Genomic DNA, 15,578 nt, shown 5'->3' on the forward strand with positions numbered 1-15,578 from the left:
CTGAAGGAAGCAGTAACAGGTGAGAAGAAGTTAGCTCCGATCCCGGAACCACATGTGCACGGTCAATCCGTTAATTTACTAGAAAGAGAAGAGAATCATCAGTGGGGTGTAATTAGATGAGTTAAGAAACCTGGACTCTGATCTCGGCCCTACCAAAATCTAGACTATGAACTCTGACAACAGGCCTCAGCTTAAAATGGTCTCAACACAGAAGGCCCCGTCACATCCTAAACTGACGTGCCAGCAGGAAAATGGCCAGAAGCAAAAGTGGATGTTCTACAAGGTTAGAAGCAGCCTGGAGTAGCTACCACGCAGGGCAGAGGTGGTAACCAGAGACTACATAGTTCTGCTCTCTTGGAGAGGACTGGAAACCTACCAGTCACTCCCTCATCAGTGGCTCCTCAGACCATCAGGCGCCTGCAGAAGTCATGGCAGCCACAAGCCAACGAGGGCACAGCCAGGTCCACGTCCCCCCTGCGGGCCACCAGGTGTACCTGCCACCGCAGCCACAATCTCGACGCTCTGCGATACCTGGTGGCTCGCACAGAGACTGCAGGCTCCAAGGAAAAGTTAACCTGCACTTCATATGCAGCTGTTTAAAAAGGTGGGGGAATCTACTGTATATTGGAGAAGATTTCTATTTAAGAAGCAGCAGCAATTTTTGGCATGCAAATGTATCTGAGTTAATTATTTACCTACAAATTTTGGGTTCCGAAAAGGCCATTCTCTGCTGGTCCATGTGGAGGCTTTAAAGACTTTCGAGAAAAAAGCAGCACTGGGCTCATTCATTAAAGAAACAGAGGTTAAAGCAGAGGCACGGGAGGCAAGAGGCCCTGGTTCCCAGTCTATACTAAGAAGTTTAAGAAAGCTGAAGAGCAACAAGTGAAAAAAAATACAGGAAAACTTAGGAGAGTACAAAATACGACAAATGGTTGGAAGGAAGGAATTACAATTTTGTCTCATGCTAGTTAAAGAACCTCTGAGAATAATGGTTCAACTGACAACTAAAAATAATATGATTTGAATAATCTGTAATAATCACTAAAAGCACTGTTCTTTCCTGATTCTGCTCTTACATTTGTGTAGATTCTTTCTCCATTTCTCTTCTGGGATCCTCTTTCTCTATCTGTCCCTTCAATATCATTCACAGAGTTCTGTCCAGGGCCCTCTTCTCTCTCGTCCAGAGCACTCAGCCTTCAACCACCACCCGTTCAGACAACTTCCCAATCAGAGGGATACTTTTCCGTGTGCCTCTACTGGACGCCTCTACCTGGATGTCCCAGAATCATCGTGAACTCAACAAGGCTGAGGGAAATCCATCCTCTCCACCTTGGTCCTTCCGTTCTTCCACTCACCTACAAGTGCACTCCTCCGCGCTGCCCGTCCACCACCGTCAAACAGGACGTTAGCTAAGCCAAACCCTCCCTGAATGTTAAATGACACAGTAGGAGACAGAGGGGAAAACTCTTTAATCACGTCTGAGAATTACCTTTCTGATCTTCTCCGAAAGTCCCTGCTTTGCTCCAGAGCTAAGAAAGCTATAAGGTTGAAGAACAAAATGTGAGGCCCCCAGAGCCACTGGATAGGAAGCACTGGCCCTTACCTTTGAGTCGTAGGCTGACTGCTTGATGACTTCCGGCGCCATCCAGAAAGGGGTGCCCACGAAGGTATTTCTCTTTATCTGGGTATCTGTCAGCTGGCCCGCTACTCCAAAGTCAGCCAGCTTCACCTCTCCGTGTTCAGAGAGCAGAACGTTGGCAGCTGCAAACGAAAACCAGAGATAATCTCCTGACGTCACTTACTGTGAGGCTGCACTCATTATCCTTTTGGGAACGTATGCATCCTCCCCCGGGCAGATCACGTGCTGGGTTAGAACAGGCATTAAGTGCTATGCTTTTTGTCAGACCCGCCTCAGAGCAACCCTATTCCTAGGCCCGCTGAAGATACTCTACAAACACAGGCAAGACAATGTCCCTTGAGAAGTACAGTTTACAGCATGTTTCTACCCGCCTTGGATATTTGAAAGGGATAAAAACAAAATGTTTTCTTACCTTTAATATCTCTATGAATTTTCTTCTCCGAATGCAAATAATCAAGTCCTTTCAGTATTTCTCTCAATATAGTAGCAATCTGAGTTTCATCTAAAGGGCCAGGTTCTAACTGACAAGAAAAAGAAGTTATTTAAATGAATATTTTATAATTTGAGATAATAAAACAGAGACGACAATATCCATATTAAATTGGCAAGAGTTGTTAAAAGCTAAAAACGTCTTCATTCCCAAACAGACATTCAGCCCAAACTATTAAAACTAATTTAAAGGGCCAAAGACAAACAAAGACCCAGAGGCAAAGTGGTACAAATCAAAGCAGGACCAGCTGGCAATGAGAAAGCCCGGGCAGGGTCTGCGCTGGTGTGGCCCGTGGGGAGGGTCCCCCTTGGGCCTCCAGCCAGGGTAGAGCAAGCATAGCCAGGGTCCTCACAGGCGATTTCAGTGCAGGGAACAAAAAGCCCCAAAACTCACAGTCCCTGTTTATGACAAGCAGCAGCTCTGCTCTATCCTAATGCACTTAATTCTCTTACCAGAAGACTCATCCCTGACAACCAAGAATAATGAATGGTCAAAAAAACAGGCCTGGGAGCTAACAGCTTTCTGAGACTACCCCTGCACGGGAATTTTAGAAGTCTGCATTAACTTTTTTAAAAGTCAGCCTGGGCCAAGGGAAGCTGCCAGACCTCAACTCCTAATGAGTCTGGATTTTCTGTCATTATTTTTACCACAATAATGAGGCGGTAATTGTCTCTGAGAGGAGCCCTGGTGGTGCAGTGGTTAAAGCGCTCAGCTGCCAACCAAAAAGTAGGCGGTTTGAACCCATCAGTGGCAGTCTACCTCCGTAAAGATTACAGGCTTGGAAACCCTTTGGGGTAGTTTTACTCTGTCCTATAGGGTCGCTATGAGTCGGAATCGACTCGACAGCAGTGAGTTAATTGTCTCTGAAAACTTGTATTCTGAGAAACTCAAAGTAATGGACTCCTTAACACTGATTCTTAATATTCATAATTGCATAAATTATGTGAGGAAAAAAGGGTCAACTTAGCATATCTCCACTTAAAAGACAAGGAAAACTTAGGTTAAAGAGTTCAGCTCAAATCTGATGATAATTTCACCGCCACCTCTTGCAGAGAAGTGAATTAAATACAAACTAATAATTGCATAACCTACCTCAGCAAAACAAGACCTGATGCTCCCCGACAAACTAATAATTTAAAATTAACTTGTCACCTGAATGAGGGGCCTCTGTACGACGCTTGTCAGGCTTGAGAGCGAATTCTATCCTAACCTAAACTGACAAAACTTAGCAGTCCCTAAAGTATGAAAAAATAATTCAAATTATTTAAATGAATATCTTGAAAGTAGTTTGAGATAATAAAACACAGAGACAAACGGGCAAGAGTAGTTAAAATCTAAAAACTTCTTCATTCCAAAACAGATATTTTGCCCAAACCATTAAAACCTATTTAAAGGGCCCTTAAAAAAACCAAAGTGGCTAAGGATCAAAGTAAACACTTAACACCCTCAGCCACTAACCAAAAAGTTGGAAGTTCAAGTTTACTCAGAGGCACCCTGGAAGAATGACCTGGCAATCTCCTGAAAACCCTATGGAGCACTGTTCTGCTCTGCACACATGGGGTCATCACGAGTCGGAGCTGACTTGATGGCGGCTGGTGGTGATACTTTACACCCGAGGGAACTGAACCTAAGACACTCACTGGAGGGAAAGCTCATGTGTGGTGAATGCTCATTTTCTTGGACAGATACTGGCAGTCCCACACGTGCCTCAGTGCTTTCACCGAGCTGAGGGTGAGGTAACCGTTCTATTTGGCACTGTGAAGGTGATACATTCCTAAAAGGACTTATGCGGCCAATGCGGGGGACCTGAAACACCACTCCTTGTTACATTATAGCTTTACCAATATCCGGCATGGATTTCTGGTTCATTTAATTAGCTGTGTGCCTCTTTCTACCACAAGACCAACCTGCTCTACACTGCAATCCTCAAAGTCAGGGACCATCCCTCTGTTTTACAATTAACAAAAGGGGGGCTATTTCTGAAGGGGAGTTCCTGGGTGGTACAAATGGTTAACATGTTAGGATGCTAACCAAAATGCTGGCAGTTCAAGTCCACCCAGAGGCACCTCAAAAGAAAGTCCTCGCCATCTATTTCCAAACACTCAGCCACTGAAAACACTATGCAGCACAGTTCTACTCTAACACAAGTCCACCCAGAGATGCCTCAGAAGAAAGGCTTGGCCATCTACTTCCAAATACTCAGCCACTGAAAACCCTATGCAGCACAGTTCTACTCTAACACAAGTCCACCCAGAGGTGCCTCAGAAGAAAGGCTTGGCCATCTACTTCCAAACACTCAGCCACTGAAAACCCTATGGAGCACAGTTCTACTCTAACACAAGTCCACCCAGCGGTGCCTCAGAAGAAAGCCCTGGCCATCTACTTCCAAGCATTCAGACACTGAAAACCCTATGGAGCATGGTTCTCTGACACAAGTCCACCACAGGTGCCTCGAAAGAAAGGCCTGGCCATCTACTTCCAAACACTCAGCCACTGAGAACCCTATGGAGCACAGTTCTACTCTGACACACCAGGGTCACCATGAGTGAAAGCTGACTTGACGCCAACTGGTTAGTTTTTATTTCTGAAGGACTTTCCTTGTCAGCCCACATGTAAAGCTCTCCTATCGTTTTAGCCTCACTGGGATCATGGTTTAACCAGCAGCAGAACGGATGATCGAGCAACACCTTTCTTTCTCACATTTCTGAACTCAAGTGTAAAAGAATTTGCTGATTACTTTTAGTTTTACTTTATATGCTTACCTTATATTTATATGATTATAAAAAGTCAAACTGCTTGGTCAACCAGCCTGTCAGGAATTACCCCAAATTTTTATTAAGATACTGTCCAAAATTACCTCAGACTAAGACAGCATATTGTACACTATGTTCCCACAATCTATTTTTTCCCTAATTTATTTGACCAAGAAACTTATTTCCAACATATACTGAAACTACTGTTCAAAGGACACAATCTGGAAAATCCTGCCTTATAACGAACTGCCTTCTCCACATCTACTGTCAAGCAGTCATAGAATGTAGAAATTTTAATATTCAAAATGAGGAAACACACTTCTCTAATAACCTGGGTGAAGAAGGGAATGTAAGGGGGCAGAGATGCTGGAGTACATGCTCATATTCACAATACCAGAGCAGAGAAAGAGAAATGACCCCAAAAAACCCAAACTCAGTGCCACCGAGCCGATTCCGACTCATAGCAGCCCTGTAGGACAAAGCAGAATGGCCCCATAGGATTTCCAAGGCTGTAAATCTTTATGGAAGCAGACTGCCGCGTCTTTATCCTGTGCTTTAACCACTCAGCAACCAGTGCTCCTTGAAGGAGAAAAGAGTCCTTCAAAATCATACGACAGACGGCCAGTTCTACTTTCCCTTCCACCAGGTCTTTACCCAAGCAGATAAGCTGTACAATTTGGCTAGACTTGGACTTAACTACTCCTCTTCCTATTATCAAGTTGCTGGGAAGAAACAGCAGAGAAGCCTGGTGTCACTACCAAGGGCAGACGGGAGGAAGGGCTGAGGAAAACCAATTCATAAACCTTCCCCTGGATAATTAAAAGCTGGCTCCGTGATTAATAGATGCACGGTTACGCCCTTTCAAACCTGGCCTGAACACAATCTATCACTGATTTATATGCCTGGGGGGTAGGCATGCTACTTGCTTGAGGAGCAGGGCTCCTTCTGGTGTCAAAATTCACTGTAAAAAGTATTTCGTTGCTCCCTCCTCAACGAATAGGACCAGGCTGGACTGAGTTCTCCGAGTCATATACTAGCATTCTCCACCATTACCATTTCTAGACAGTACAAGCATGGTGGTCTCTGTTACTAAGAGGATTGTACAGTCTTAAAATGGGTTCATAAGAAAAGACTCTAAGAAAAGTTAGACTGCATTCCATCTATGGGTCACTTCCAGCTCTTGCTCCCCCGAGACTGTTCTTCCCTTCTTCCTCTCTAACGCAGACAATGAGTCAGGCACATGGTCACCCAACTAGAAGCCTCTGCAGCAGCAAGGTTTGGCCGCGTAACTCAGCTCTTGCCAATGGAATCTGAGCAGAAGGGACACATGCCCCTTCCTGGTTGTCATGGATTGAACTGTGTTTTCCCAAAAATGTGTGTATCAATTTGGCTGGGTCATGATTCCCAATATTGTATAATTGTGTACCATTTTGTAATCTGATGTGATTTCTCTCTGTGTTGTAAACTCTATCACTATGATGTAATAAGATGGATATACTGATGAGGTCTACAAGACTGGATAGTGTCTTAAGCCAATCTCTTTTGAGATACAAAAGAGAGAAGCAAGCAGAGACACATGGGAACCTCCTACCACCAAGAAAGCAGTGTTGGGAGCAGAGCACGTCCTTTGGACCTGAGGTTCCTGCGCACAGAATCTCCCAGACCAAGGGAAGATTTATGACATGGACCTTCCTCCAGAGCTGACAGAGAAAGCCTTCCCCTGGAGCTGATGCCCTGAATTTGGACTTCTAGCCTACTGGACTGTAACAGAATAAACTTCTCTTTGTTAAAGCCATCCATGTGTGGTATTTCTGTTATAGCAGCACTAGCTGACTAAGACAGGGTCTTGACCCTGAAACAGTGGCAGCTGGAAACGACAATGACTGAAGATAGTGTGGAAGCAATGGGCCGTGGGTGGTAGAGGTACCCCACCGGCCGGGTCCCTGCTGACCCTGTGGACCAGAGCCTACTGACCTACTAGTGGGAGAGAAATAAACTTCTATCTTGCTTGAGAGACGATTTGCGGACCACTAGGACAGCAGGTGGAGCTCAGCCGCTAACCAAAAGGTCAGCAGTTCGAATCCACCAGCTGCTCCTTGGGAACACTATAGTGCAGTTCTACTCTGTCCTATAGGGTCACTATGAGTCGGAATCGACTCATCAGCAATGGCTTTGGTCTTTTGGTTTGAGGACAGTAGGTTGGCCTATACGTTAATGAGTACACCATCCTTTTTTTTTTATTTATCATGTTGAGTATTCACTACTGTCTGTCACACATCTGTGGCTGAGTGACCAATTTATACCACACAGCTCCTTAATTAGATTCCATGGTTGTCCCTTAGATCCTCTTGTACTACTGACTGATCTTTTAATCTGCTAAAAACCTTTCAGTCTCACGCCCCCATTGCTAATCCTCACCCCCCTGTCCAGGTCACCTCTTCCGCTGTATTTTCCTCTGTAGCACCCTCTAGCACACCGTATAACTGACTGCCTCCCCCCACTAGACTGCAGCTCCATGAAGCGAGGCGCTTCTTCTGTTTCCCAACTGCTGTGTCTCCGGTGGCTAGGACAGCACCTGGCACATGGCAGGACACAACAAATACTTGCTGAGTGAAAAGTGGCTTCACTCACTAGGCTACAAAAATCTACCACATTGTAAGCTAGAAAGTCTTGAATTACATAAGATGTATACTCAAGTCATGGCACACTCGAGGCAGATGGGAATTGAGAGATTACTGACAAAGGCAAAAAAACCAAGAATATAACCAAATTCACTATTAGGCATGTTAAAAAAAGCAATACTGGATGGTGGAGGGTGGCTGTCTTCCTGCCCCATGCTAAGGGGTTAATGAAACTCAATGACAGGAATTAAACTAATGCTTCATGGCCTAAGTAAAAAGGTCTGATAACCACAATGTAGAGTAAAAAAGGCAAAACATAAAGTAGTATGTGCACTGTAATTCAAACTATATAAAACACATATGCTCACAGCTAAGACTGGGAGGGGCTACAAAAAGACAGCTGTTCTGAAGAAGTGTGAGATTTCCCCGGAACTTGCTTTGTTATCATACTATCTTCTCAATAATGTAGGGTGAGATATGCCTGAGTGGACAGAAATCTACAGAATTTTTATTACTGAGTGCTTGAAGAGAAAAGATGAATCTAGACAGAATAAACTGAAGAAAGAGAGAAAATCTTCACGCACAGGGGAATGGTAGAGAACGCCCCTTGAATGATACACCTAGTCATCTTTCCCTTCCGTAGGCCCTCTCACTTCTAGAACTATTAGCATTATGCACCTTAAGAGGTAACATCTGAGCAAACTCTAAAAAAAAGCAAGAATTTTTTAAAGAAACGGCCCTATGTATATTCAGCTACATGGTATCAAATCTTTACATACAACAATATTCTGTTTCTTTTCTTTTTAAATTTCATAAACATACAATCTCTTGCTGTTCTTGAGTCATTCCAACTCATAGCAACCCTACAGGACAGAGTAGAACTACCCCACAGGGTTTCCAAGGAGCAGCTGGTGGATTCAAACTGCTGACCTTTTGGTTAGCAGCCGAACTCTTAACCACTGCACCACCAGGGCTCCACGTAAAACAGAGCCTCTCAAAATCATCCCAATCGTTTTCAACATTTAAAAAAACTCTTGTATCCCGCTGTTAAAGTGTGTCCTCTTTTATGCACAGGTGGAGGCAGACCAACAGAAGGAAGTATAAAATGGAGAAAAAGTAAGTTACAGGTAGGAAAGGACAGTCTGGGGTCAAGGAAAGCCACAGGCCTTGCCTGTAGCTGCAGGGGAGGAGGTTCAAAGCTCAGCTCTGAGATTTGCTGGCGGGGGCATCTAACCTCTGAGCACCTTCCTCTCCACATCTATTAAAACGACATGACTGGGGACATCTAAAAAGGAATACCTGGTTCTTGTCACCAGGGCTATTTAAGTGGAAGACGGATGGACCACTCGTCAGGACCCTCACGCTCTACGCGATGTTTTGTTTTTTTTTTAAGTGGAGAGGCTCTATGCTTCCTTCTAACTGTAATGTCTAAAATTGTACATAGAAACTGCAACTCCCAGCTCCAGAGAAGGTTACTACCAAATAAATTAAATTACTGTGGCATTAAGAACGAATAAACTAAGGCATTTGTGGACTAGAATTGCTGCTCTGAAGGACTCAGTATTGGAGAAATGAGTCCCTGGCACAAATAAAATCCATTTAAGATAATAGTAAATCTAATTACCTGAAATGAGGGTAATCGTCTACATTCCCATAAGAATTAAAAAAAAAAAAAAAAAAAAAAAAGCTCTCTGTTTAACGTGTATATTTACAGAAAGGAACCAAAAGCCAAGTCATAAAATTTATCTACTTGTTTTGTTGTTTTTTTCCCCATATTAGTATCTTGTTTATACCAAAACCGAAACCAAACCTGCTGCCGTCAAGGCAATTCCAACTCACAGCGACCCTACAGGACAGAGGAGAACCGTCCCACGGGGTTTCCAAGGAGTGCTTGGTGGATCAGAACTGCCGACCTTTTGGTTAGCAGCCATAGCTCTTAACCACTACGCCACCAGGGTTTCCTTGTTTATACTATATTAAATATTTTTCTTGAAATCTTTCTTTTAAATACTATTTTGACCAACTGAATTTATAGTTTGTAAAATTATGCAGCTTTCTAAATTTGTAAAAAACCTAAAGGCCTTCTGGAGATACATAAGCTTTATAAGTTTACTTTCCAAAAAACTACCCATCATTATTACTATGAGAAAGAGATACTTTTTAATCAAAGGGTGTTTCCTTCCTTAGTGAATAAACTATGTATAGACTAAACCAAACTGGTAACTGTCCAGTCAATTCCAACTCACAGCGACCCTACAGGACAGAGCAGAACAGCCCCATAGGGTTTCCAAGGAGTAACTGGTGGATTCGAACTATCGACCTTTTGGTTACCAGCTGAGCTCTTAACCACTGTGCCACCAGGGCTCTGTATATAGACTATAACTACTAAAAAGTGGACTTCGTTCAGCTTCCATGATGACAGCGGTAAAAAGCAGAGACCCACCATCCGTAACTTTCTATCACGCACGAACCCCCCTCCAGCACTGAAATGACAGGTTAGGCCTTTCCTGGAAATCCCCGCTCACCCAAAGGCCCGTGTTTTACAGGAGGGGCAGGAAAAGAGTGCTGATGACATGGGTTTTACTGCCGGCACAACCGCAGCAGGAACCAGACGCCGAGTAGTAGACCACAGCTAACAACGACAACAAACGCAGGATAACTTTAAAGTCAGAATCTGAGATTCACGCTGAGCAGTAAAATTGTGCTTGCAATTTGGACTTTGATGGGAGACTCAAAAATAACTAGTGTATCATAAACGATGCTTAAATCATCCTTGAACCAGGGCTCACTGAAACACAGTACACACCAAAAAAAACTTTTTTTTAAATAAAGAACTCTAGTCTTTCACATCGTACTTCAATTATCAGGCCGTGCTTGTCATCTGTTCCTGAAATCATCTCCAGAGTAGTTCCCAAAGATTAATTTTCAAAATTTCTAATTTTACTTAGAAGTGAAAATATTACATGCCTATTTCAGAAGCTAAGTTACATCTGAAATATGAAATAATGATGAGGTATGAGCTCTATAAGAGGTTTTTGGCAAATAACCTAACAAACTGTTCTTAGGCAAGGTAATTTCAGGCAAAATCCTTCACTGCTTCTATGCATAAATCTGTTGGTTTCTGATAAATCTGTTGGTTTCTGTTACCTGTTTTTCCATGACATAATAAAACTGGTTTCAAAAATAGACCTACACTTTCAGTAGGATATAAAAAGCAAAAAATACACATTATAAGGACAAATTTGGTTCCTTTCTGCTGTAACTTAAAAGGAAGAGGGAAATAAGAAACATATATATATATAATTATCTTTAAAACCGAGCTTCGCTGAGAACAAACTTTGATACAGCGTCCAGCATGATACTTACCAGATCTAGTGCAGATCCTCCACCGAGATACTCCATTATTATCCACAACTTAGTATCCTGCAAAAACAAAAAAAGGGAGGGAATTATTTTAAAAACAAACAAAACCAGAAAAAAAGTACTTTTGAAATACTCAAATAGTATTTTTTTTTCCCACTATTATCTTGGAACTAGGAAATTTTATAAATACATATCAGCAAGAAAAGGGCATCAAAGTGAGTGTCGTACATTTAGTATATCCCACCCAGAGTGCAAGGAACTCTCCCTTATCTGGTAGCGGCATTAAAGTGAAGTTTTTCAAAGTCGGGTCAGGGACCCTGCATCGGTCTGTTCTAAGTTTGTTAAAAATGTAGATCCAGGCCCCGTTCCAGACCTATCGAATCAGAATCAGGGAAGAGGGAACCAGAGGCGTTTACGCCCCACCAGGTGATGGCCAAGCACAGCGACGTTTGAGAGCCAGTCCCCACAGTCAGCAAGGCACAGGTCCCACCTGTCTGTCAGCAAGGAGGTGCCCGAGCACTCAGCAACGGAGGGACAAGTCCACTCCCTCCCTGCGGCCTGCAGTCCAAGCACCTCAGTGACTCCTGTGAGCAAACACAAGGCTGCCTGGAGGAGAAGAAAGCCCCACGGGACCACCAGTTTAGCCTATGGTTCACCACTTGCTCTGCAGAAAGGGAGCCAGTTTCCAATACCCCTCAAGTCGACGGTACTTTCTTCATTCTCGTTTTGATGAAGGCAAATGGGCATCGAGGAGCTTTTCAGGAAAGCAGGCCCTGGGCCTAACAACGTGTCGTTTCAGCTCAGCTCTCACACACAGTGCCCTGGCTCCTGCGTCTGTCTTTCTCCCCCATCACCCTTGAAGCCACTCAGCCCTCCTTGTGGTTTCCAGAGTCCTCTTTTTTAAAACACAAATCCCAAAGTGCTAGTCCCTTAAAAACAAGCAAACGTCCCCATCACTTCCGTGAAGGAACAGTCTGCATGGTGGCCAGGAGCATGTGGCTTGGTGAGCCAGACCAGGTTTTAAGTCCTGACTCCCCCTGTACTGCCTGAGTGACCCATGAAATGTCCCTTTCTCAGCTTCCCACTCAATGCTTAAGCAAAGGGCCTGACCCGAAGTAAGCAACCAAGTAACATCAACAAGACAGCAGTGGTGGCTCAATGACGGAATTCCTGCCTCTCATGCAGGAGACCCAGGTTCGACTCCCAGCCAATGCCTCTCATGCACAGACACCATCTATCTGTCAGAGGAGGCTTGTGTGTTGCTACGGCGCTGAATAGGTTTTGATGGAGCTTCGAGACTAAGACTAGGAAGAAAGTGCTGGCAATCTGCTTCCAAAAATCAGCCAATGAAAACCCTATGGGTGATAATGGTCTGATACTTAACCAGCGTTTCATTCGACTGTGCACGGGGTTGCCATGAGGAGGACACTCATAACAACAACGTCAATAAACTGTAATAATATTGGTGATGTTCATGCCAAAATGCCAAAAAACCAAACCCACTGCCATCAAGTGGATTACGACTCATAGCGACCCTGCAAGACGGAGTAGAACTGCCCCACAGAGTTTCCAAGGAGCGCCTGGTGGATTCAAACTGCCGACCTTTTGGTTAGCAGCCAAGCTCTTAACCTCTACGCCACCAGGGTTTCCGGTGATGTTCACAGGTGCACTTAAATCAGCAAAAGCCTCCTTGCTTACTCAGTACCATGTGGTACCTTCTGTATGCATCAAACAGAAGAAAAAACAAGACCTTTCTGAGGCACCTGGGAACACTACCCAAGCAGGCCCCTCACCGAGCCCCATTTGCACTCTAGTCCCTAATGCGCTGAGGGGCTGCTCCCCTTGGCTACGTCGACATTTCTCAGGCCCTTCTGCTTATGTCACTTCCTTAGGTCAGAAAAACTCTCCTTCACCTGCCTTGACCCTCCCATGCTCCGCAGACTCCGATTTTCGCATCTATTGGTCTGGTTTTAATTTTAGGTTTGCTTGTTTGTGTTTCCCGGTTAGTGGTAAACTGAAGTGTCTGGGGACAGTGCCTGGCACGTTCCAGCTTCATAAATGTCGCTTATGGGCCTCTGTAATCAAGAAAGCGTGAACGAGGTTGACCGTATATTCGCTTTCAAGAGGTACTGATACATACATCGCACCTGAAGAAGAAATTCCTTTTAAAACTTAAAATAAATTCTGCCATCTGGAGTTAATGCTATGATATTCTAAATAAACAGTCCAATTTTACTGGAGATAGAATACTTTCTCAGGCTTTATAATAAAGTCAATTTCATTCTAGATTGGAAAAGGCCTTAAATAAGGTATTTGGAATCCACTTTATTGAAAAAAGCATTTCACTCATTCACTAGGCATTTGAGTTGGGAAGCTCTGTCTGACGCCAGCACCTGCCTTGAAAAGGCTCAGTTACCCCTGATTCTATTTTTAATTTAAAAAATCTTATCACGAAAAAGTACTCTTCAACCTTCATTTCCCAAATACACTCAACTGTGGATTTCCATGACACCTGCTCTCTGGTTAATGTTTGCGCTGTTCCTTCCAGGCATTCCAAAAGCATCCTGTCTGATAACTAGAAACACACAACTCCAGGATAAGAGCAATACCATCCTGGGATGACATCGGAAGTTTAAACTGTGTTTCTACAGAGTGGCTTGGGACTTGACACCAAGTGTAAATATCTCTCACCACTCCTCTTATGGCTGCTACTGACACCAGCTCCACCCCTAGTATTTTAAGGGCATGAAGGGAGGGTCTGCCAACAGCAAGAGAAGTTCTCTGCAGGTGGGTGAGCGCTCCTACCTCCGCACAACTGCAGCCAGCTGTGCAATACCACCCCCTGGGAAGAAATCTTCTGCTGACCCCAGAGATTCCCGAGTGGTCACAGGCTCCTTGAAGCAGCCAGACGCATCTGCACCACACCCTTGACCATTCCAAGCTCCGTCCTCCTCCGGCACTTCCCAGCTACCCTCGGCCTAAATCCCAGTCAGCCCAGCAGGAAACAAAACCCATGAAACACGCCACTCTTTTCTTCCAGGGAGCCAGAACAGGAGGCAAACTGGCCCGCTTTTCGGTGTTCTCCTAACACCTCAGAGGGCACAGCTGGCAAACTAGATGCTCGGCAGCTCAAAGGCCGAAGCCCCACCCTCCCGTTACAAAGGCTTCATCCTTCCTAGAAAGGAGGAGTCCAAACCAGCCCTGCTTCTATTTTTACCTGGCTCATTCCTCACGCCAGCCACACTGGGACCTGAATATTACCCACCCAAACAAGAGGTCGACCAAATTAGAGCGCACTTGGTGACATGGTTTTTGAGTCATTTACTCAGGTAACTGCGTTGTAAATACCTTGACTAGGTCCCATGACTAAAGCGTTTCTGTCACTGGTTCCACCAGCATCACTGATGGGGAAATGGAAATGGTGTCATGAAAAGCTCCACTGGCTGCCACCACTGTCTGCTGAACTTGCTCTTCAACTTCGCTGGGTGTGCCCGTCATTCCAGCCACTGAAGTCCACCCCGTGAAAACTGGGCAATCCACCTCTGCTAGGTTTCTACCACATTTGATATCACCAACCCCCAACCTGGTGTAAGCCTCATCCTTGGCTCGCTCTACGTATGCTCCGCAGGCTCCAACACCTAACGGGAAATATGAATCGTGCCGAGGGGTTTTCTCCTCCACCTCCTCTCTGATGCAGCTCCTGTGTCTCTGCAGTCTGAGGTGCCACTGAGCAGCCTCTCCCTCTGCAGTCTAAGGTGCCACTGAGCAGCCTTTCCCTCCACAGTCTGAGGTGTCACTGTGAGGTGCCACTGAGCAGCCTCCCCCTCCGTAGTCTGAGATGCCACTGAGCAGCCTCTCCCTCCATACTCTGAGGTGCGGCCGAGCAGCCTCTCCCTCCATACTCTGAGGTGCGGCAGAGCAGCCTCTCCCTCCGTAGTCTGAGGTGCCGCCGAGCAGCCTCTCCCTCCGTAGTCTGAGGTGCCGCCTAGCAGCCTCTCCCTCCATAGTCTGAGGTGCCACTGTGAGGTGCCACTGAGCAGCCTCTCCCTAGTATCAGGCACAGGGAGGGGAGTTCATTCCCTACCCGTGGGGAGCTTGCTTTCTAGAGTGGAAGACAGACCTTCAACGATTGTTCCACAAATCCTAATTGTCACAAGTACTATAAAGAACAGCAGGTGTTGTGAGAGGATATGGCAGGGGACCCACACATCTCAGAGTCAGCAGCCAAGTATCTCTTCAACTGAACCTGAATGATGAGCTGGCACTGGGGACTGAAGGCGAAGGGGGTGGGAGGGTACGAGGGAGGGCATGCAGGTCAGCCAGAAGAGCTCAAGTGTGAAGGTGTAGGCATGGAAAGAACCTAGCAATCCAAGGACCTGATGGCAGAAGACATGCAAGGAGGAAGCCAAATTGGAGCATGATCTGAAGTACAACGAGAAAGGTCATTTCCTCCTCCTCCTCCTCTCCACGCTCCATGGATGACTAAGTTCTAACACCTGCACGTTTCCACACAAGCTGCTCCCGCTACCAGGAGATATCCTGTACCTCTGCCTGGTTCAAGACTGAGCTCAAAGGGCAGCTGCTCTGGGCATCCATCTCCCCTATTCCATTCTCTGGGCCCAAATTTCTGCCCTCACTTTTCCTCCTGCCTTAGAAGGAGGTCCATCTCCGCTTCCCTTCAAAGAAGGGCCTCATCAGCAGTGTTCTTCATT

At 45.2% G+C, this 15,578-nt stretch overlaps 1 protein-coding gene across 3 annotated transcripts in view; it reads right to left on the reverse strand.

The window, feature by feature from the left end:
* Positions 1 to 15,578, reverse strand: part of STK24 (serine/threonine kinase 24) — a 71,040-nt gene that overhangs the window by 23,102 nt on the left and 32,360 nt on the right. For all 3 annotated transcript variants that reach the window (XM_023740315.1, XM_023740316.1, XM_023740317.1), the window contains 3 exons: positions 10,870 to 10,926; positions 2,052 to 2,160; positions 1,604 to 1,761 (listed from right to left, as the gene is read on the reverse strand). In XM_023740315.1, the coding sequence (XP_023596083.1) occupies positions 1,604 to 1,761; positions 2,052 to 2,160; positions 10,870 to 10,905 (303 nt within the window). In that variant the 5' untranslated portion in view covers positions 10,906 to 10,926. The remainder of the gene's footprint in view (positions 1 to 1,603; positions 1,762 to 2,051; positions 2,161 to 10,869; positions 10,927 to 15,578) is intronic.

Source organism: Trichechus manatus, unplaced genomic scaffold (genome assembly GCF_000243295.1).
Source record: "Trichechus manatus latirostris isolate Lorelei unplaced genomic scaffold, TriManLat1.0 scaffold00153, whole genome shotgun sequence".
In the NCBI taxonomy this organism is placed as follows: Eukaryota; Metazoa; Chordata; class Mammalia; order Sirenia; family Trichechidae; genus Trichechus; species Trichechus manatus.